Raw genomic sequence first — 24,145 nt, forward strand, 5'->3', positions numbered from 1 at the left:
CACCACTGTGGGACTTCACTAAACTACGCTTGGTACTGGGGCATCAACAATGGGACGTGCTGGGAATCTCTAAACTCAGGGACCTGAGAAACAAAAAGGGATGGTTGGCATTTGAAGAACTGCAGAGGCAATATGACCTATCGGGGGGTTAGTGCCTATGATATATACTGGTAAAGACTATACTTCACATCCTCTTGGGCAACACTCTGGACCTTGAAGAAGATAACCCACAGTAATACAGTGTACTAGGACTACCTTACACAGACATGCTATTTCCCAAATATATTCTACACTCCTGGTACACGGCCAGTCCTCCCTGCAGACACTAAGAGAAATATAGGAGGGAGACCTGGGCAAAATAGAGGATGATGAGTGGGGTGCCTGATGTTGATACCTTGAGGAAGTGGCCATTCGGGTAGGATTTCACTTAATCCAGTTGAAATTTCTTCACCACGCCTACTTCACATCAAAGAGGGTGCTTCAAATGGGTGTGGCCACCGCCAACCAGTGTCTAAGGGGATGCAGCAGGCAACGTACCCTATGAAATATGATTTACGAATACCCAGAACTACCTAGCTATTCCTTAGGGATGCAATGCAGACTTTCCCAGGTGGTGGGCGGCTCCCTTGTGCATCCTCCCCAGTTGGTAGTCCTGGGAATCTAGGGGTAAGTGACTTTTGATAAATACACATTGGCCCTTTGCAACACCATGTTAGCTGTGGTAAGGAGTAAACATGGGCGAAATTTGCGAATTCGCATTCCGCAAATTTGCGGATTTCCCCACGAAATCGCAAAAAAAAATTCCCGCAAAATCGCAGATTTTTTTGCAATTTGCCCTGGAGTACTTTCTACTGGCTAATCCAGTAAATGCTCCCTCATTGAGTAAATGTATAGTGCTTTTACTACACTGCAGATGCGTACAGGGCCAGAAGATGTGTCTCCAGTGACCATGTGTGACTGTAACACAGTCACAGGCACACGTGGTCACTGGAGACACATCTTCTGGCCCTTTACGCAGCTACAGTGTAGTAAAAGCAATATGGGGCAGATTTACAAGCCGCTTGCGCCTCTTTTGCGCCACAGTTGCTTCACATTTGTGACGCAGCGGCAGGACAAAAGATGTGCCATGGTGCTGGGTATTAACAATGTGACGCATCTGAGAGATGTGTCACGTTGTAAAGCCCTGCGCCATCAGGAGGCATTCCGGTGCAGGGGAGTGCGTTCCTGCGCAGAAAAGCCTCCTAAAAGTGGCTGAGTGAAATCGACAAGATTTCACTCAGTCACTTTTAGGCCAATGCTGCGTCAAAACCCTGTGCCTGCTTGAAGCAGGCGCAAGGCTTGACGCAGCGTTGGGGAGATAGGGCCCCCCAGAGCATTGCTGGAGCTGCGTCACGCTTGCGACGCAGCTCCAGCAATGCGCTGCTTTTACGGCACAGATGCGGGACGCATCTGTGCCGTTTTTGCCACATGGTACGCCGCATTGTAATGCGGCGCTTCATGGGTGGCGGAGCTGCGGCGCACAATAACTGGCGCATCCCTGGAGATGCGCCAGTTTTTGTAAATCTGCCCCTATACATTTAGCCAACAAGGGAGCACTTACTGATTAGACAGTAGAAAGTACTCCAGTTGAGTAGAAGTATTGCACAAAACGGTGGTATGTTCGTGGACAAACACGCAGGGCGGGATTCATTCTGCCCCCTGTTAGACTCCTTTTTTGTGCCCTTCTGCCCTCTTTTAGACTCGTTTTTCCCTTGTCTTTCTCCCCTTCTGCCCTCTGTTAGACCCGTTTTTCCCTTTATTTTTTTGCCCTTTGCCCCCTGTTAGACTCGTTTTTTGTGCCCTTCTGCCCTTTGTTAGACTCATTTTTCCCTTGTTTTTCTGCCCTTCTGCCCTCTGTTAGACTGGTTTTTTGTGCCCTTCTGCTCTCTGTTATTCCCTTGTTTTTCTGCCCTTCTGCCCTCTGTTAGACTGGTTTTTTGTGCCCTTCTGCCCTCTGTTAGACTCGTTTTTGTGCCTTTCTGCCCCCTGTTAGACTCGTTTTTTGTGCCCTTCTGCCCTCTGTTAGACTCGTTTTTCCCTTGCTTATCTGCCCTTCTGTCCTCTTTAGACTGGTTTTTGTGCCCTTCTGCTCTCTGTTAGACTCATTTTTCCCTTGTTTTTCTGCCCTTCTGCCCTTTGTTAGACTGCTTTTTGTGCCTTTCTGCCCTCTGCATCACCACATCATCACTCAGCGCTACCCCAGCATCACTCAGCACCACCACATTATCACTCAGCAACACCACATTATCACTCAGCATCACCACAGCACCACTCAGCACCACCACAGCATCACTCAGCACCACCACATTATCACTCAGCACCACCACAGCATCACTCAGCACCACCACAGCATCACTCAGCACCACCACAGCATCACTCAGCACCACCACAGCACCACTCAGCACCACCACAGCACCTTTCAGCGCCACCACAGCATCACTCAGCGCCACCACAGCATCACTCAGCGCCACCACATTATCACTCAGCACCACCACAGCACCACTCAGCACCACCAAAGCCTCCCTCAGCACCACCACAGCATCACTCAGCACCACCAGAGCACCACTCAGCACTACCACAGAGCCACTCAGCACCACCACAAAGCCACTCAGCGCCACCACAGCATCACTCAGCACCACCACAGCATCACTCAGCACCACCACATTATCACTCAGCACCACCACAGCACCACTCAGCACCACCACATCATCACTCAGCACCACCACAGCATAACTCAGCACCACCACAGCACCACTCAGCACCACCCCAGCATCACTCAGCACCATCCCAGTATCACTCAGCACCACCACAGCACCACTCAGCATCACCACAGCACCACTCAGCACCACCACAGCACCACTCAGCGCCACCCCAACATCAATCTGCGCAACCATTCAACAACAACTGGTTCAAATATGTTCTCTCAATGTTTCAAGCCTTATTACAAATGTCACAGAAAGATGTTAATATTTCACTTCTGTTCTTGGATTTTCGTCACAATAAAATACACTGAACATAATCTTCACAAGTTATTTACAGAAGTTAAAGCTATTGCCATTATAAATTAAAATCACTTTTATTTAAGTATTAATTATTAAAAAAAATTAAAAGCCATTGTAATTTGTAATATCAATACATCTAAGTCACGTAAATACAAAACATGTTGCATTACAAATGCTATAGGTGTCACATTTGCGAAAGTTATAACTATTGGCATTGTAAATGACAAAGCTATTAATGTAGCTATTTTCAAAACCAACACATAAATTAAAAAAATGTCATCTACAAGACCAATAGCTCAAACCTTCCTAATGTGAGACCTATTGCATTGCAAATGCTTGTTTTTATATCTGTCAGTGCTTACTGTTGAGGTTTAATTTTCGTGACAGGCGCCTCATTGCCTACTTGTAACTATTCTCTGACCCTGCTTCAAGGGTCAGAGCAGGGTCAGAGAATAGTTGCAAGTAGGCAACGAGGTGCCAGGAAGCACTTACAGGCTGACAGCAGCAGGTGCCCAAGTTGAAGTTAATTTATTTGTAACCACTTTGTAAAAGGTTACAAAAAATTAGCTTCAACTTTTGCACCTGCTGCTATAACCCTGTAAGTGCTTGGCTGAAAATTCGTCCCGCTGATTCGCGGATTTTACCGCGATTTCGCGAGATTCGCGGATCGCGAAATCGCGGAAAATCCGCAAATTCCGCGAGCGGACCGAATTTTCAGCCCATGCTTAGTAAGGAGTGGGCTTGATGAGCTTCTAAACCAAAGGTCCGTTACCTTTTTAATGCCACACTCCAATGTAAAAAAATCATTGAGAACCCCCCAAAATGACAAAGCTATATTCTCACAATTATTTTATTATATTGGCAGTCCTGAGCATATTTAATAAAATCAAATATTGCAATTATGTTTATTTATCCCTTTTGAAATTCTAATTGAATAATTGATTGTAAGCATCCTCTTGGAAGCCAGGTCTCCTCGAATGTCTAAAAGTATCCACAGTGTTATCCTTTATCAGAAGTATGGGGAGGGACTTTAAAGGTAATTTCCGCCTTCACACAAGCACACATGCTCTCACACCCCACACACAAACGCATACTCTCACTCTTCCTCCCAGCTACAACATGAGTGACTGAGGACGGTGCTGGTGTCCTTTCAGAGAGTGAATCACTGCCACTGATTTTTTTCACTTGTTTCACGGTGTTTGTCTCTGTTCCCATGAACAAAATCTTGGGCCAAGCCTGGCACCCCCTGAGATCAATGAAGCCTCCAGTGCTTAATTTTAGCTGGTGTTTTCAGTGCTCACCACCAGTTTATTATTGTGTTGTAAAATGCCTAATTAAAAGATGTTTTAAAAAATATTCTCCACTACAGAAAAGCAGGTTTTATATGGGGGAGATGAGCAGATCTGCTTTCGTGAATTGATGCTGAGCATTTAACACCTTGGCTGCTAAGGCAATTCCCATCCTGTGCTGGAAATTGTTCTTCTACTTTATTCATGACGAGCTCAGCTCGTCATAAGCACAGCTCCAGTGTGCCTCATGACGAGCAGAGCTCGTCATGAGCAGGGAAGGGGTTAAATATTCTAATCCTACTCAACCATTTTACAACATTTGAAAGTGGGGCCCACAAATGTTAGGCCCAGCAATATAAATACGATCACACAGAGCAGATTCATGGCAAGACACACAGGGAGGTCGTTGTGTTTGATGGCCTCACAGCACTAGAACTCAATGTGCCTTGACCTCAGAAATCAACCAAATCCCACAATCTTCGAAAGAAAACCAAAGACAATCCTCTTCAGACTGATTTTTCTACCCAATCTCAAACCCTTAAGACTACCACTTAGCCACAAAGGGAAATAGCCCCTCTGGTAAAGTTTGACCCCCCAATTTACACGGGATCTGAGTATCCTCAGGAGATTTACTTCCAACTTTAAATATAAATATTCCATTGCCTGGGAAGGGGCTTAGTTTACTCTGGAACAGCCTTCTTCGTTGACATAGGTGTCAAAAGGTGGCTGAAAGATGCAAATATTTTACAAAACAATTAAATAAATAAATGTTTACATTATTTCCATTTGTGTCAATAGTATGTCAATTTAAATCTGGAGTGCATCCACCCTCCTGGACCTACCTTGCACACCCCTGACATGAACTGGTAATTGTTGGCTATCCCACAGCTGTATTTTCAAGTATGAGGCATCAGGCATCTTTGGTGGTTTTTGGTAGCATCCGACTCTGTTAAAATGGATTTTATTAGCTCCTTATTTGACTGGAAACCTGCATTGAACTTTTGCTCTGACATTGGCCCTAACAAATCTTCTGTGTGTTTACCAAGATGCTGGTATACAGCCTTTGAGAAACTGTTGTGTCTTCTTGATTGGTTTTAGTACCAGTTTTACTTTTTTGTTTGGTGCACCCTAACAGCACTTTATGCCCATTTAAAACTATATAGATTCTAAAATCAAACATACGCAATGGTTCAATAGAAATCAGTGAACTGCACAAAAAGTCCAGATCAAGAACTATGTACAGCACCATATTAATAGCAGAAGTTGCTATAAAAGTTTAATTAGCATTCCATCCACCGAATGAAATAGATGTTTCCATTGATTGTGCTTCTCGTATTTTAATTGGAATGGCCGCAATGCACTTTTGTGTCAACCTTCACCCATGCCTAGTTTCTTGTTTGTCTACAGAGCTGATGTTACATAATATTTTGAGAAACCCACATAGCTGTTAAGGTACAAGTTATTATTACCGGCATTTTGCAAGTAATTATGTAATTCCTGTTACAGGCTCTAAATGGAGAGATTGAAGGAGCCGAGAAGGTATCTCTTCAACTGGTCAACCGACTCTTGCCTCTGTTGATTGAAAAACTGGCTGCCTTTCTAAAAAGGTATGATAATGTGTGTGAGAAGGCGGGTGTTCTATTAAAGAAGATAAAAGCTTGAATCTCTGTTTATAAGTATTAGGTTGGGTTTGGAGAATTTATGATTTAAATTTCCCAAAATGTTTCACCTTTTGAAAAATGCTAACTTTCTTTTATTTTGCTTTTTATTGAAAAATTTTTTGGGTTTCGCTTGTCAGTAAAAGCCTCATTTTTGCTTCATGGATTATACAGCTTTAGAAATGTCTGCATGTTTGACAGTTATGGATATGGTTCTCACGTCACAAGTTTGGATTTAGTTCTACAAAAACCTGTTTGTAATTAGACCTGGGCAAAATTGAAACTTTTGGAGTTGCACTTGTTATGTGAAATTCTCCAGGTTACTTCATTACACCACATCGCCTAATTTCACCACCGTTTGTGGAAAAATGATAACGTAGTAGAATAGAAAAAAGGCAGCGGTTGTTTGTGGCAATTATGTTTTTCCCTCAAAAAATAAACAACTAAATGACAGATTAGCTTTTTGTGGAATTTTGCATTATTTTCCCAAAATTTTGAGCAATTACACAAAAGCAACTTATGCAAATTTTGCAAACCTTTACTTATAACTGGATGGTATAATAAAAATAAGCATAAATATTATAAGTAAGGGTGGGCAGAGAACTCCGCTCCGCCAGCGTAGTGTGTGGAGATTTGCCTACTCCGCTGAGAACGCAGAGTTAGGCAAAACTCCGACTCTGCAGCGAGCGGAGTTAGCCAGCCCCCCGCCCCTGCTAAAATAGGCTCCCCGCCTCCACCCCTCCCCCAAAAAATATTTAAAAACTAATTTAAAGAAAAATAAACACACTAACCTGTACTGCGGCATCCCCTGGCTGCCCTCCTCCTTGCCGTCTCTCTCCTGCACGCCCCCTACGTCGGACATAAATCTTGTGAGAACTATGCATGTGCGCAGGGGGTAATCAGCCCCTTGTGTGGGCACACTGCACTATCTGTTCAGGTGTAGGTGTCAATCCCTTCCTCCCTTCCTGTCCAAGAAGAGCCATCAGAATGCAGATGCGTACTCAGACACACCTAACCTTCCTGTGTTTATGGCTGTCTAGAGGGAATGCACAAAGTGTAGCTGTCACCCACCCCAGACCTGTATCGGAGACAGGCTGCAGGAACTCAGAGCTGCAGAAGCAGCTAAATGTCCACTTTCTAACAGTGGCATTTCTAAAATAGTAATGTTAAATCCGACTTAACCAGTAAAGAGGTTTTATCATTACCATTTCAAGGATATGAAACATAAGACAGCTACTCCTTTCTAATTATGAATTACAGCTTAAATATGTATTAAGGAATTCCCAATGTTAACCTATGAAAGAAGTAGGCCTCACAGTAGTGAAAAACAAATGTTGCTGTTTTCCCTATCAGGACACACAAAACTTAAAAGTGCATGTCCTACCTTTTATTTACACAGCACACTGTTTATGGGCTACCTAGGGCCTACCTTAGGGGTAACTAATTATGAATTACAGCTTAAATATGTATTAAGGAATTCCCAATGTTAACCTATGAAAGAAGTAGGCCTCACAGTAGTGAAAAACAAATGTTGCTGTTTTCCCTATCAGGACACACAAAACTTAAAAGTACATGTCCTACCTTTTATTTACACAGCACACTGTTTATGGGCTACCTAGGGCCTACCCTAGGGGTGACTAATGTGTAAAAAAAGTGTGAGTTTAAGGCTTGGCAAAAATGTCAAATGCAAAGTCCAAATGCCAGTAAAACTGCACACTCGGGCTTTGCAGTGGCAGGCCTGAGACAAGTTTAAAGGGCTACTTGCATGAGTGGCACAATCAGTGCTGCAGACCCACTAGTAGCATTCCATTTACAGGCCGTGGGTGAATAGTATACCACATTACAAGGGACTTCAAAGTAAATTAAATATGCCAATTGTGTAAACACTAACGTTACCTTGTTTATGGGAGAAGCAAATGCACTTTTAGCACTGGTCAGCAGTGGTAAAGAGCTCTAAGTCTCATGGCCAACACAAAGAATCAACAAAAAGAGGAGGTAAGCAGGCAAAATGTTTGGGGGGAAAAACCACCATAAGGCTGACAGGTTTAACACGTGCTGACATTGTATGAACAGTTTGATCATAAGTACCTAAATGCATGGTCATATGTGGTACTTATTTGTCCTAAATATAATTTATAAAAATATAGTCTCATTTGGTGTATATTTCCTATTGTTACCTTCAATGGGCTGATATTTTTGTGGATGAAATTTAGGACAAGATATTTATATCAGAAGATAATCTGTCAATGATATTCTGATACCACACCAAATTGGTGGCATCCATTATTGGTCCATGAGACATAAAACCAAAGGAGATTTTCAATGTATCTTTATGACATTTCAATGAGGAGAGCTGGCATTTCCTTGGGCTGCCCTGAACCTCTAGTACTGCTGAACCTCTAGCATGACTTTGGCCCTCATTTATTAACCCTAGGTACTTCCTACTTATTGAATGCATCAATTATTGTTGTTCTGAGCACATGGACTTGACACCTAACTCTGTGCTTCTGAATGCATAATATCAAGGTGAATAATGCCGGAATATGCACACTGTCGATCAGTAAGCCTGACAGGATGTGCACTTTGGGGCAGCATGGAACAGAATCTGTGGTCATAGACCAACCATTGTCAATGGAAGGGAGTACCTTGCCTTTGAGGGTGCCAAAGACACCTCTAAGCTTCTGTGAAGGTAAGGTAGAGTTGCGGCGCCGGAGGGCTCCGGAGGGCCTTTAGGAACCATACATCCACCTGCCTCCAGCAAAGATGGTACTTGAGGAGCTGCCAGATCTGTAGTCTCTATAGTGTCTACATAGAGGTTCAGAATGAGCAGTTTTGGTGAGAGGTGAAGGAACCCTGTACGAATTCCCTGATAAAGTTCCCCCAGTCACCTGAAAATCACAACTCATTAGAATTGTTTATTAAATCAGGATCAATGGCCATTCATTTACAAGCATGTAATGACTTTAGACCTTTTTCACATTCCGAAAGCACCCTTGGTATGTCCCTGCTACATTGCAGTGTATACCCTAAAATGATTATCGGAATAAACTGCACCTAAGTGTGCAGGAAATCATGTGACATCATTCTGCCCTTAATACCACACAAAAGTAAACTATCGCTTGATGAGCTTCTAAACCAAAGGTCCATTAACTTTTTAATGCCACACTCCAATGTAAAAAAAAGAATCATTGAGAACCCCCCAAAATGACAACGCTATATTCTCACAATTATTCTATTATATTGGCAGTCCTGAGCATAAGTCAAATATTGCAATTATGTTTATTTATCCCTTTTAAAATTCTAATCGAATACTTGATTGTAAACATCCTCTTGGCAGCCAGGTCTCCTTGAATGTCTAAAAGTATCCACTGCGTTATCCTTTATCAGAAATTTAGGGAGGGACTTTGAAGGTTATTTCCGCCTTCACACACACCCACATGCTCTCCCACCCCACACACAAACGCAGACTCTCACACTTCCTACCTGCTACAACATGAGTGCCTGAAGACGTTGCTGATGCTCTTTCAGAGAGTGAATCACTGCCACTGATTTCTTTCACTTGTTTCACGGTGTTTGTCTCTGTTCCCAGGAACACAATAAAGGGTCCTCTTGGGCCAAGCCTGGCACCCCCTGAGATTAATGAAGCCTCCAGTGCTTAATTTGAGCTGGTATTTTCCAGTGCTCACTACCAGCAACACCAGTGCCTTTCATGAGCACCGGTTCACGGCACATTCATTTACTAAGGGCACATTCGTTTACGGGGAGATTAAATGATTTGCCCAGAATCACAGGATGTTGAGCCGAGACTCGAACCTGGTTCCCCAGCTCTGAAGTCGGCATCTCTGACCATTACACCACATCCTCTCCTCAGGAAAACTTCCTGCTGACGAGAGCCTTTTTTTAATTACCCATTGAAAGCCCCCCCCCCCCCTCCTGTCCCTCTACCCCAGAGGGAGTACTGCTCTGCAACTTGTAGACCTGTATCCTAGACCTGTAGTGCACGGATGTTTGGCTTACAACACAACAAAGCAAATATTTGCAGTGGATTCATGCTTCTACATTTCTCCATGATCAGCTATGCTGTTTTCCATACCTTATGCTCTTGTACTTAATAGCTTACACATGTCGTGCATGATTACTACAGGCATGCATAAAGACTTGAACGTTAACATTGGTTTATACTTTCTTCAAAAGGTACAAGTGGAAGTTTGAAGAATTTGTAGAGGAAAATAGGAATCACGCATACTTTCTACCCATTGTAATTGCCAATGTGAACAGTTCTGGGGATTACAGGTGAGTTTGACTGGATAATGTTTAGAAGGTAACAAATGTTCCGAAATCCACCTGTTGAGTTGTTGGTTTGACTTTTGGCTGTGGAAAGATGCGCCCATGCGCTATGCAACTGGGGACCACCGCTTGAGATTGGTATCTGAGGAGCCTTTGACAAAAACTACAGATTTACTCTGTAGTTCGCATTTGTGTGCGTCAGACTAAAAAGTATCCCACACCTGCCTACCACCCACCAATGTACTCATGTCACTGTGTGCATCCAGTCCACTCTGCTTGTTTTATTGGTGGATCATGCTGAGAAGGGTTCCTTTCTGGAATTCGTCTTAGCTAGGCTTTACATCCCTGCTCACAAATTCTGAAAACACACAGTCATCTCAAGGTATTGTGATGCCATTGGCACAGCACACTATTTTCTCATTCCCTATCTTTATTCTTTGTATATGTTTGAATATTATGGCTACCCATTATAGTTTATGCTTAATTCCTCCCCACCTACCTCTCCTGCTTTTGCTGCAGTCTCCAACACTTTTTCTGACACTTTTTTTGTTTCCTCTCTGATCTCTTTTCCTCACCCCATTTTAATGTATCTTCTCTTTTCACTTGTGTCCTCTTGTAGGTTATTCCTCTCTCCAACCGTTTCTCTCGGTGTGTGCATCCTATCTTTAACCATTCTCTCTCCTCCTCCTGCTTGTACTTCTATAACTTCTCTCCTACTGTCCCTCTGCCATAAAGCCAATTTCTACCTTTTTTTTCTTTTCTCCGTCCCTTTCTTCCATTTTCTCACCTTTCTTCCTCTGTTCTTCCTTTGCACCCCTTATTTCCCTTTTCACTTTTCTTTTGGCACTATGGGCAGATGTACGACTCACCAATTGCATTTGCGACTCGCAAGTAGGGATGCTCAGCAGTATCTCAGACACTGTTTGCTATTCCTAATGGGGTCACAAATTGCATGCCTCATTAATATTAATGAGGCAGGCGCAATTTACGACCCCATTAGGAATGGCTAGCGCTCACAGGGATTGGGGCCTGCTGGGGTCAGTGACGGGTTGCATTTAAAAAAGACAAATGAAACTTTTCACTTTCATTTTCTTAAGGGCAGGCAGTGGTCCCTGGGACCACTGCTTGCTCTTAACCCCTTCGCTGCGGCGGCTATTCCGCCGCAGCGCTAAGGGGGTGGGGCGGCCGCGCGGCGGTTCCGTGCTTGTGACGGAACCGCTCCGTCACGGCTCGCGGGTGAGTTCCGTCAAGCCCCCGCCCGTACTTTAGAACATCAGCGCAGGCGCGAAATTCACGCCGCGCAGGCGCGGAATTCACGCCGCGCAGGCGCGGCGGCAGGGCCGTGACGGAACGGTTCCGTCACCAGCACAGCCCACCCGTGGCTCGTGATGGAACTGTTCCGTCACGAGCATGGAAGAGGTTAAAAAATATTTTGTCACATTCACACAAAGGGGAAGGGGTCCCCAGGGACCTCTTCCTCTTTGCAAGTAGTTTACCACCTACTTGAAATAGGTGGTAAACTGCGAGTATTTTGCGGCCACAAATGCAGTCGCAAAACAATAGTACATGGCATGGTGACTCACTATTAGGAAGGGATTTCCCTTCCTAATAGCGTTAGTCACAAATGCTATTTTGTTAGTCAGTGATTCGCCTAATAGCATTTGTACATGTCATTACCCTTTTTTGCGGTTGCAAAAGGGAAGATCTCCCGTTTGCAGCCGCAAAAAAGGGTCGTACATCTGTCCCTTATCCTCTATCTATCACAGGGTTCTCCATTATTTTTTTTCAATAAGAGCTACTTATGCTCAATGAAAATTATCCTGAGGTACTAGTATTATCGTGTTATAATTGTGACCACATCAAACAAGATTACATTAGTGGCGCCCCACACAAACTTGTTACAAAGGATCAGTGATCAGGTAGTGTTGCAAGCCATAACATACACATTTGGAATACCTCTACATGGGTAATACATTACAGTCATAGCTGCAATGCCCCCGGCACCAAAGTAATAATATAAATAATATGTCTCCCCGACGCCTAATGATTTATTACTCAAATATTAGCTTTAACTATATCATCCAAATTCAAACACTTTTCTCAGAACATTAGTTATTTTCATCTCGATTCCACACTTTTCCGTTTTGATGTACATATATTCATTCTTCCAAGCAAAAGCTTCTAATTTACTAGGCCGGGCTACACACTTACCAGAAGCTAGGGAGCTACCAGTAGGTTATGAGTTACTCATTGGAGAAGTCTGCTCTATCCATTCTCCTATTCTTAAGGCTCCTCTTATTATTACGCTTTCAGCTGTCCTCTTCATACCAGTCCTTACAGTGCAAGGTTTGCCGCATCTGATCATATTTGGCCTCTCCTAACCACAATAAAACTTTCTTTATTTTTACAACTATTCCTAGTTTTACAGTGGTTCCTCCCACTTCTTGCAGTTACAAATAGGAGCCATCCATAAAATATGTCATGTTTTCTGTCTTTTGGAAGGGAACGTTGCCTGTTATAAGTCTAATACTGTCCCTTGTATCTTAGGCTGGCCCAGCAGCTTTGCTTTGTGTTTCCAGACATTGGGTTGTTCACCGGTGGCTTCCCTTGCCTCTCCTCTTGCTACCAAAGTTCTCCCTTCCCTTACACCTTAGTGCCTGTGTTATGGGTGTGTGTGAGCCTTGTTCCTGGCTTCAAGGGTAGATGACCAGAGGTCCCGGGTTCAGACCTGTGCTGGCCAGCTACGGCAGAGTGGGCGCTTGGGGATTGAGCGCACATTCCTCTGGGGCACAATGTTAGCATGTGTCACTGGAAGATAGAGCCAGGCTACTTGCTCTGCAGACCACCATCAATGTTAAATGTTGATATTGTAGCCACCTTGCAAAGATTCAGTCAACCACCTTAGCTGGGACCTGAGTAACTGAGGATACATCAGCTATGCCAGTTTAACTAAAACACATTTATTCTCAGCTTCCTTGTGAAGCCTTCTCCCCAGGACACACAATAGGCAACGTACACAATGTGTTGTTCTCTGCATTTCCTTGATTTTATTTCAACTAATAGGACACTTTGACCACGCCCGGGGGTCATGCCTAAGCTTCTTTTATGTTTTTCATTGCATATAGAATTTTGTTCTACCTCTGTTCTGTCTGGATTATTTCTTTTTCACAGAAGATGTGTGGGGCTCTTTCTGTTTACCTGTCCAGGTCTCCCTTTTCTGGCAGATCAATTCTCTTTGTGTCACCTTCTGTTTTGCTGGCAAGCATTACAGAATACATTGTACAGCCCTTGGGTCAATGTATCCATCTTCCTATTTCCATGGCATGTTGGCATCTGGGTCTGCGGTCCCCAAGTTAATCCGGGGTTCTTCCAAACGTGTGTATTTACTCCCTGTCACCTGCGGTTCGTAGAACACCTTTTTGTGCAACTATATGTTAAAATCAGTTAGGGACCTCATGAGGTGCTGCAGTCTATGTCATTTATGCCAGTTTCATTTTTTGGAGCGGTCTGTGGTTGGGTGGTAGTTCTGCTTTGATAGATTTAGGCATTGTAACCAATTGGACCAGGAAGACTATCAAGGAAGTAAGGGCCCTATTACTTTCCAATAATCTTCGTTACTCTGAGATCTAGTTTTCCTCATCACAATCTTCGCACTCCACCCTTACTAACCTTTTCGGTTCTATGCCAGAGGCAGAAGAGATGTTTGCCAGCTCTAAACCTATTCTAGGAGGGTTCCTATCTACAGCTCACAGTACAAGGAGGAGGCTAAGAAGATGGGCTAGAGATCTAATTAAGAGAATCGTGTTTAGGCTTATAAGAGGTACATTATGTCTGTTAGATATAACAAAACCCATGATTTTTCCACCCTACCATTCTCCTTGTCTTCTCCCCTGTTGATATATGATCCCTTCCGTTTGCCCACTCAGTTCCTCTCTCCATCCTCTCCCTTCTGTTTCTCTCCTAATCCTCTCTAGGCAAAATCTCTTCCATTGTCACTGCTTTTTACCATCCTATCTCTATTTTCACCCCAAATCTGTCATGTTCTTTGCCCCTTGACCCTGCCACAGTGCCGCTCACCCGAGGTGCACTGCTGCTGACTCAAACAGATGATTTACATGGCACACCCTTACATTCTGTGCACAGTTCCTGTACCAGAGGCAGTAGTGTAGCCAGGATGTCACTGCTCCTGGTGCAATCAAGGAAGATGTACCCTCTATCCTGTGGCTAGAAAGTAAAACACAGACCTAATTAGAATACAATGGGGCCCTCGTGTTCATGGGTCCAGGTGCCACTGCACCTGCTGCACTAATAATGGCTGCATTCCTACATAGCCCTCCTCTCCGTTTTACCCAAAAGCTGTTGCCTGTGTTTTACATACCAGATCTCTGGATGATTCAGCCCCTTATTTCATTCTTATGAGCAAGCGAGCTCCACCCTTGAGTTTCCCTATCAATTTGTTGGAACGTTTAGCTCAGGGGTCTCCAAGCTTTCCTATGGTGAGAGCTACTTCTGATTACTGAAGAACACCAGAGCTGCTGCCTAGGGGATCAATAAAGATAGCTAAAGGCCAAGTAACTTGAACTTCTCCCACGGAGTACCACAGTCTAATTTAATGGCAGACAAACTGTATTGCAAAAGAGATATCTGTTGGGTTCCCAAAGATCAGTTTTGTCCCTTTGGTCTTGTTTTTAAATCACCTCTAAAGGGGAGTGCCTCACTGGGGCTTGGGGTCTCTTTGGCATGCAATACGTAGGGTGACACTGCTTTCATTTTGAGTGCTAAAATCCAAAACCCTTTGGCTACCTGGCTAATTGCTCGGTAGTCCTTTGATTGATGCCCACAACAAGCAAATCAGATACTTCCTTTTAACATACCGTACACTTTTAAGTAGGCCTCTTAATTATAATACATCTTGCAAAGCACATGCAGACTTCGTAGCTCTCCAGAACTAAATATATAATTGCAGTCAACCCCACGGGCTATACACAATTTAATGCATGAAGAGATTGATTAAAAAACCTTGCAGCTCTTAAAGGAAGAAAATATAGAGGGAAAGAAAGAAAAGAAGAAATACAGAGAGGAAACAATTAAGAAAGGAAGCAAAAAGAAGGAGTAAAAGAAAAGTAAGTAAAAAGTTGAACATGCGAGAAAGAAAGAGAGAGAAAGAAAGTGGAAAAAACAAAAGAGAAAGCAATAGAAAAGCCAAAAAAATAAAACAAGAAAGAATGTGAAGGGAAAATGGAAGTGAGTAAGAGGGAGACAACAAGAATAAAAGAGGGGAGAGAAAAACGGTGAACTGCAAAGAGTAAAAGAGATGGAAAGGGCTAGAGAAAGACAAAGAAATAAAGAAAGAGGAAACAATAAAATAGAATGAAAATAAGAAAGAAGAAAGTGAACTGAGACAACTGAAACAAGAGCAGAAGAAAAAGAAAGATAAGCATAGCAAAATAAAGGAGAGAAAGAAGGAGGAAGCACTTAAAATATAATGATTGAAAAGAGCGAAGAAGGGAGCTGGAAGAAAGAAAGCAAAAGAAGGAAAAAAGAAATAGGATGGCAAAAAGAAGGAAACAGAGAAAAGAGTGATTGAAAGAAGTAAAAGAGAGCACGAAAAAAGAAAGAAAGGAGAGAAGATTTAAGGATGCTAAAGCCAACTTCTAATCAAACGAAATCCTGAAAACAACAACTCTATTATTCCATGCTTTGTTTTCCTTGATCAAGAGGCTTCAAAATATTGCAAATGTGAATAGTATTTTCCTGTCATGTTCATTAAAACTGAAGGGGGTTTATACTTATTCTAAGCACACCTGCCTGCCAGGACGCACCAGTACTTCTTTATAAATATTATAAGCAATTGTTAAAGTCTTTTATCATTTCTATTTTTCATTGCAGGCCTATGGTCACAACATTTAGGCAGCATGTTTTTCCTTTCATTTTTGTTTCTTACGCACCCTATAAAAAATTATTGTTCATCTACCCAGCTTGCCAAAGCCAGATCTAATAGCTATGCCAATGATGTTCAAATGTGTGCACACAATCAACTCACTTGCTCCTGTCTGATGTAACAAATGACACTTACTAAGGAAAAGACCATTTTAGGTCGATATACCCCAGTGACGTGCTCGAGCTATACACTAACTACGTAATGCTTGAATAAGCCAGTCATTATTTACCTAAATTCACCAAACTCCCGTCTTCTCACACTTCTTTTTGTTAACTTGATGGACACTCATGCCTTAGTACAATTGCTTCGGATATTTGGTTTCCATTTCTCTCTATCCTCGGATAAGCAAAAGTAGACTTGAGAAAGTGGGCACCATTTATTGCTCTGTTTCCTGTTTTGTGTATACTGAAAAGCTTCTGGAAAACTCGATTTTACAGAACACCAACGTCTGGTATTATAAAATGATGAATAAAGTCCTAGAATGTTGCTCTCTAGGGTGACAATTAAATTTTTGATGAAGTAGACTTATACAATTGTATTTTTATTTCTGAATAAATTGTAGTTGGCTCTGGGGGTTTTATTGTTAATCTGAATTTTACATTCACACCCTTACTAGAACACAGCTTCTCTAACTCTTGCATCTTTAGTATATTTCATAAATGATCAGTTTTCTCAAAATAGTGCACATTGCACATGGTAACTACCATCTAAAGTCATAGCATTTTAGGCTAAGACTGATAAAAATGTCACAATTTGTTATCGCTGTATTTCTGACAAAATGTTTCTTGAAATTGCAGAGACTACATCAGAAGTCTTGAACGCCGCCCCCTTGAAGATGATGTTAAATGGAGTGTTTGGGACATATTGAGCGACATTGAGAGGATTGGATTTGAGGCTCTCCTTCAAGACTTATATCTAGAATTAGAGGTGCATAAACTTCGTGATTTGTTCATAACACTAACGTTAAAACTGTAATGATGTGTGCCAATTTGTCACCATTACCCCATGCCCACACAGATGGTTCTTGGACATGAGGCCAAGCTTTTCAAGTACCTCTATCAATCCGAAAAGCCAACATATGCCTAATTTACTTCAGTGGTCCACTGTTTCTGTTATGATGCCCTCAATTTCTCAAAAATCTGGAGAGCTCACACCTTGAACCCACCATATTTTTAAATGTTCTGACCTCCACCATACACACTTCATACACAATTCGGATCAGAGACAAAATATCAACATCGAACATATTGAGGTACAAAAATATTGAAGCAAAAATATTGTTGTCCAGAATATCGAAGTCCTATCTACATAATGGTAAGTACAAAAATATCGGGAAAAAATATTGTTGTTAAAAATATCGTTGGTAAGAATATTGTTTTCTTTTTATATTTAAAAAATAATGTAATATAAAATAAATAATACATATAATTAAAAAAAAATGTTAGAATTATTAGAAACTGTTTAAAATGATAATTAATAATGTAAAAATAATTAAATATATATATATATATATAGAATATATTAATTTACTTAATATTGTTAAATAAATATTTTAATAAATTATAAATAGTTAAAAACATATTACAATTATGAATACATATATATAGACATACACGAATAACATAAAAATAAAATATATATATATATATCATAAATTAAAATATTAAAATATTTTTCATCTTTTTAAAATACATTTTACACTACATTAACCGAAACAGTATAGAAAATGTTGGATAACGAAGGGGATAAAATCACTATTCCCACTCCAGAGTGTGCAACAGTAGGGAAAGTGTTGGATAGCGTAGGGGTAAAAATTAATATTCCCACTCCAGAGAGTGCAACAGTAGGGAAAGTGTTGGATACCGGAGAGGTACAAATTACTATTCCCACTGCAGTGAGTGCAACAGTAGGGAAAGTGTTGGATAGCGTAGGGTTAAAAATTACTATTCCCACTCCAGAGAGAGCAACAGTAGGACAAGTGTTGGATAGCGGAGGGGTAATAATTACTTTTCCCATTCTAGAGAGTCCAACTGTAGGAAAAGTGTTGGATAGCGTAGGGGTAAAAATTACTATTCTCACTCCAGAGAGTGTAACAGTAGGGAAAGTGTTGGATAGCAGAGGGAATAAAATTACTATTCGCACTCCAAAGAGTGCAACAGTAGGGAAAGTGTTGGATAGCAAAGGGAATGATATTACTATTCCCGCTCCACCTAATGCAACAGTAAGGAAAGTTTTGGATAGCGAAACAAAAATAATTTACTACTCCCACTCCAGTGAGTGCAACAGTAGGGAAAGTGTTGGATAGCGGAGGGGTAAAAATTACTATTCCCACTCCAGAGAGTTCAACAGTAGGAAAAGTGTTGGATAGCGGTGGGGTAAATATTACTATTCCCACTCCAGAGAGTGCAACTGTAGGGAAAGTGTTGGATAGCGTAGGGGTAAAAATTATTATTCCCACTCTAGTGAGTGGAACAGTAGTGAAAGTATTGGATAGCATAGGGGTAAAAATTACTATTCCCACTCCAACAAATCCAACAGTAGGGAAAGTGTTGGATAGCGGAAGATAAAAATGTACTACTCCCACTCCAGTGAGTGCAACAGTAGGGAAAGTGTTGGATAGCGGAGGGGTAAAAATTACTATTCCCACTCCAGAGAGTGCAACCGTAGGAAAAGTCTTTGATAGCGGTGGGGTAAATATTACTATTCCCACTCCAGAGAGTGCAACTGTAGGGAAAGTGTTGGATAGCGTAGGGGTAAAAATTACTATTCCCACTTCAAAGAGTGCAACAGTAGAGAAAGTGTTGTATAGCGGAGGGGTAAGAATGACTGTTCCCACTTCAGAAAGAGCAACAGTAGCGAAAGTGTTGGATAGCGGAGGGAATAACATTAATATTACCACTCCAGAGAGTGCAAAATAGGGAAAGTGTTAGATAGCAGAGAGAATAAAATTACTATTCCCACCCCAACGAATGCAACAGTAGGAAAAGTGTTGGATAGCGAAACAAACAAAATTACTATTCTCACTCCAGTGAGTGCAACAGTAGAGAAAGTGTTGGATAGCTTACGAGTAAAAATTACTATTCTCACTCCAACAAATGCAACAGTAGTTTAAGTGTTGGATAGCGAAAGATAAAACAAATTACTATTCCCACTCTGTGAGTGCAACAATAGGGAAAGCGTTGTATAGTGGAGTGGTACAAATTACTATTCCCACTCCAGTGAGTGGAACAGTAGGGAAAGTGTTGGATAGCAAAGGGGTAAAAATTACTATTCCCACTCCAACAAATGCAACAGTAGAGAAAGTGTTGGATAGCTAAAGATAAAACATTGCTATTCCCACTCCGGTGAGTGCAACAGTAGGGAAAGTTTTGGATAGCAAAGGGTAAAAATATTTCCAAAAAAGAAATATAAAAACAAAAAAGAAATAAAATAGCCACTACAATAGAAACATTGTTAATAACACAAAAATAAAACCCATATAACAATGTAACTAATTACAAAAGATTGAAAAATAACTTAATAGTAAAAAATATTAAAAATTAACTACAAACAATATTTTACAAAAGTTTAAAAACGACTTTTCACAAACAAATAACCATGTTTAAAATAAATTATTTATAATCGAAAAAAAATGATTTATGATTTTCCCCTATAAATGCACAAACAACTCCTACAAATGTGACACAATTAAAATATCTATCAATGAATCATGTATAATGTACAAACAATTAATAATTAATAAATAAATTACCACAAACAAAACTATAAAATCGAAATATAAAATAAATACTAATAAATTAAATATATTAATTACTGTATTCTAATTAAATTACTTCCCACCCCATTCCCCTATAAACCCATAACCAGCTAATTAGAAAAACAAAGAAATGATATAATTATCAATGAATTAAATAATAATCAATTAATAATTAATTAATAATACATTAATTATAAATATGAATACATAAAAATTATTAATTCATTTATAATAATTACATTACTTCCCAACCTACTCCCCTATAAACCCACATCCCGCACCTATAATAAATAACACAATTAATATAATTGTCAATTAATTATTTATAACAATTAAAAAGCAAATAATAATTAATAAATAATACATTAATACATACTAATAACTAAAAATCAATAATTACTTTATTATATTTAAATTACTGCCCAAGGATTGCCCTAAAAAACCTACAACCCGCTCCTAAAATAAATAAATCAATTAATATAATTATCCATTAATTAATAAAAATGATTAACCAATTAAGTAATAATAAAATAATTATGAATACTAATAAATAAAAATTCATAATTTATTATAAATAAATTACTTCCCCTATAAACCCACGACCCGCACCAGCACTACAATATGCAAAAATTATTTAATATAAAATTAATTACTGCTAAAAATTTCACACATACATTAAAAAAATCTATACTAACACAAAAAAATTACATCACATACTTTTAACACACATACTAAAATACAGAACACTAATATAAATATTGAGATTATTAACTGATATTTTTACTAACGATATTAGTGACTTCGATATTAAAAAAACCTTACCTTCAAGTCGATATTCTGGTCATCGATATTCTTGCCGTCGATATTGTGCCACTTTGATATTCACAACTCGATGTTCTGGCAGTTCGATTTTGTTGCTTCGATATTCTGTCTGTGTACCACACAATTCAACACCTCTTCATCAGGAACTGTGGAGAAACACTGTTCTGGCTACCCTGCTTTTCATATGAAGAAATGTCGAGAACTAAATAGATGACAGTGCTCAGTTTGTGAACCAGAGTGCATGCCATTTGAATTTGTAAACCCCTGAAACCCCCATTTGTGTCTGACCTGTGTGTATAGCAATACAAGCAATTAGATGTGGCATCTCTTGTTAGCTCTGGAAATTGCAGGAGCTTGTGCCTTCAACTCTTCAAAGAAATACAAAATGAAATATATATAGAGATATAGAGATAGGTCTTTGGGACAGCCCTTTTCAGCCATTTGCTTTACTGTTTTTTGCAGGTTAGGCATTGCAAGGGTGTCAGTCAAGCCGACAGCATGTCAGGGATATCTACATAGCACCATTGCCTTAACTTTACTGCTTTGGTGAGAAGTACGAAGTAGTTCCTTACTGTCGCACATGGAGCATGTCAGTTGCTCTTCCCACCAGACCTTCTTTTCCTGTACAGAGCGCTGTCACTTCCCTACTGCTGCTTCCACCGGACCGTTCTTGCCATTACCTCAACAGTTCCCCGGTCAGGCTGGTCTTGAAACCATCAGAGTACCTGGATGGTCCAATACACACAGCAGGAGACAAGTGTGCATGCGTAGAACAGAATATAGCCATGGAGGTTGATTTACCAGCTTAATAGTGATGTAGTATTGTCTCTTTCAACACAATACATTTTTTAAATGCCTTGCCATGAATGAATATTATATCTGCTACAAATAGCTGTAATATTACCTTCACACAGTTGGTATTCTGGCAGTCTAGCGTGTCTTTCTACTTTCTACCTTCCTGATTTGAAATAATTTGCATTCGCTCCCAGCTTCATGCAATCCAATGCTCTAGCACTAGAGGTGGTTTGGAGTGAGAAACAGCCTTTCCAACCCGGGCTGAGCCATGCGTCCCATTTCCCTGTAAGTGGAACCATGCTTGCCTTAACCACGCATATGCCTTAACCACGCATATGCATGGTTATGTTGGTGCATGGTCTGGATGCGCGGATGGGTGGGCACAGGAAGAGGAAGGATTGGGAGAGGAGGTTCTGCAACGCAGTCTGGTAAGTGGGACTTAGCCAGGTTTTGGGGGGTGGAGGGGTTGTTTTTAGGAGTGGGTGTAGTTTTTAGGGTTCAGGGGGTCGGGTTGGTTTTAGGGTTCAGGGCAGGGGGCTGGGATTAGGGCTGTATTTAGGATGTGGGGCCGAGTTTTAGGGCTCAGGGTGGGGCGAAGAGGCAGTTTTTAGGGCTGGGGCAGTTTTAGGGCTCAGGGTGGGAGGGCTGGGTCAGGAAAGTTTTTAGGATGTGGGGCGAGTTTTAGGGCTAGGGGCAGTTTTAGGGCTCACGGGTGGACTGGGAAACGGGGTAGTTTTAAATATGTGGGGCCGGGTTTTAGGGCTCAGGGCAGGGGGGCTAGGGTGTGATTTTTACCACACATATCCCTTTACCAATCATGACTTTACCACGAAATTGCGTGGTAAAGGAATGTGTTGTTAAGACACATTCGTTGTGGGGCTGCATTGCAAAGGCATGCATGGTTTAGCCATGCATGCTTCTGTCATACAACTGTTTGGAGTGTATGGGCCCACCTGCGAAGAGAAGACATGGAGTTACTGAGATATTGAATGATAAATGAGCTGACAGAATCGGGTCCAGCATGTTCAGTATTTAATACCCAAGGATACCCTACTCTTCTCAACTTATCGCTTCCTTGGTGCTCCCAACGGACTGCTGAATTTATATTTTGAGTGGTGGCAACCTCCTTGCCGCTGCAACCCAAAAAACGTGTATACTCTTTCTTTCCAAGCAGGGTCCACCATTACCATGTATAACTGAAAAAGTTCACTAAACTTGATACAGTAGTCAGACCTTAGTACCGTGCTTTCAGGCAATGCTTGGGGCAGACATGTTGAGACCCATCCAGATATTTTGTATTTCTGCATGGGAATTTTTGTTTGTATTATACACCTACGTTCAACCTCTGGAACAAACGAAAAAGTGATGGACGGAAGTCTTAACTTAATCTCTGCCACTGGCGATAAATCAGGCCACATTTAATTCTATTGTTTTTCACCCACTGTGCCATTCTAGATAGAGACTAATCATATGCAAATCAGTCTTGGTCCTCCTTCATTAGGAACAGGCCTTCACGAACTGCTAGGTGAGGCTCCTAAAAAGGGAATTCAGTCAACTCAGACTAGATTCAGTTCACTTAGGTCTTGTCAAGAGGTATAACTTGAGTCTTATGACACCGTGAGCACAGGACCCTGGTATGGACATACCTGTTACACTTAGGACATCTACTGGAGCAAACAACAAGATGATGGGATGAATGTTTGAGTTATTCTCAGCTACTAGTGATCCCTTGCTTGCATTTCAGCCCATCATTTTTCACCCACTGTGCCATTCTAGTCAGAGACAATCCAAATGTAAAATCAGTCTTTGTTTGGCTCTAGTAGGAATAGTCCTCCCTGCACTGCCAAGCCTGGTCCTCTCCAGCTAAGCATACTTAGTCCGCGTCTAGGGTTGCGACCTGTTTTTTTTTACTGGCATGACCAGCATTTAAATGTCCCGGCAAGTACAAAAAGTAGAAAAAGCAAATAAGGCTGGTATTTTTTTCCCCTTTGAAATACATAATAACATAACTTAAACAGTAAATATAAGAAAATATTACTTTAAAACATGTTCTGCAGCTGCCATAATGATCCCTGACTGAAAATTAAAGTAAACATGGATAGAAGGGCATGTTAAAAATGAATACCAGACTACGTTTTATAAAGTTCAATTTAAGTATTAAGGGGCCTATTAGGATGGCTGGCAGATCTGAGTCCGCCCATTATACTAGCGGGAACAGGACCGCCATGCGGCGGTCCTGCACCCCTGATCATGATGCGACCGCAACGGGCCCCCAAAGCAAATCCTCGCCAGCCTTTCCAAGGCGGCATCACCGCCATGGAAAGGCCTTGAAATGTCGCCATCATAACATGGATGCCGGTGCCTGCATATATGGGCTCCAGCTCTGCCCGGCCGGCAATCGTAACGATTGCCGACCGTCGGAAAAGCGGAGGACGGACTATCCGTTCCCCACGATACCCACTGCCATTGTGATATGGCGGTGTGTAAATCAAGTTACAATGGCGTGACAGTCTCCACTGCCGGCACTGCAGTGGTGTTCGTTACACCATCATAAT

The 24,145-nt window shown here is 41.4% G+C and overlaps 1 protein-coding gene across 2 annotated transcripts in view; it reads left to right on the top strand.

Moving 5' to 3' along the window:
• LOC147690222 (tumor necrosis factor alpha-induced protein 2-like) overlaps positions 1–24,145 on the top strand; it is a 203,303-nt gene that overhangs the window by 126,856 nt on the left and 52,302 nt on the right. For both annotated transcript variants that reach the window (XM_086937849.1, XM_086937848.1), the window contains exons 6-8: positions 5,837–5,937; positions 10,183–10,281; positions 17,014–17,143. In XM_086937849.1, the coding sequence (XP_086793975.1) occupies positions 5,837–5,937; positions 10,183–10,281; positions 17,014–17,143 (330 nt within the window). The remainder of the gene's footprint in view (positions 1–5,836; positions 5,938–10,182; positions 10,282–17,013; positions 17,144–24,145) is intronic.

This window comes from Lissotriton vulgaris, chromosome 9 (assembly GCF_964263255.1).
Source record: "Lissotriton vulgaris chromosome 9, aLisVul1.2, whole genome shotgun sequence".
Taxonomy (NCBI): Eukaryota; Metazoa; Chordata; class Amphibia; order Caudata; family Salamandridae; genus Lissotriton; species Lissotriton vulgaris.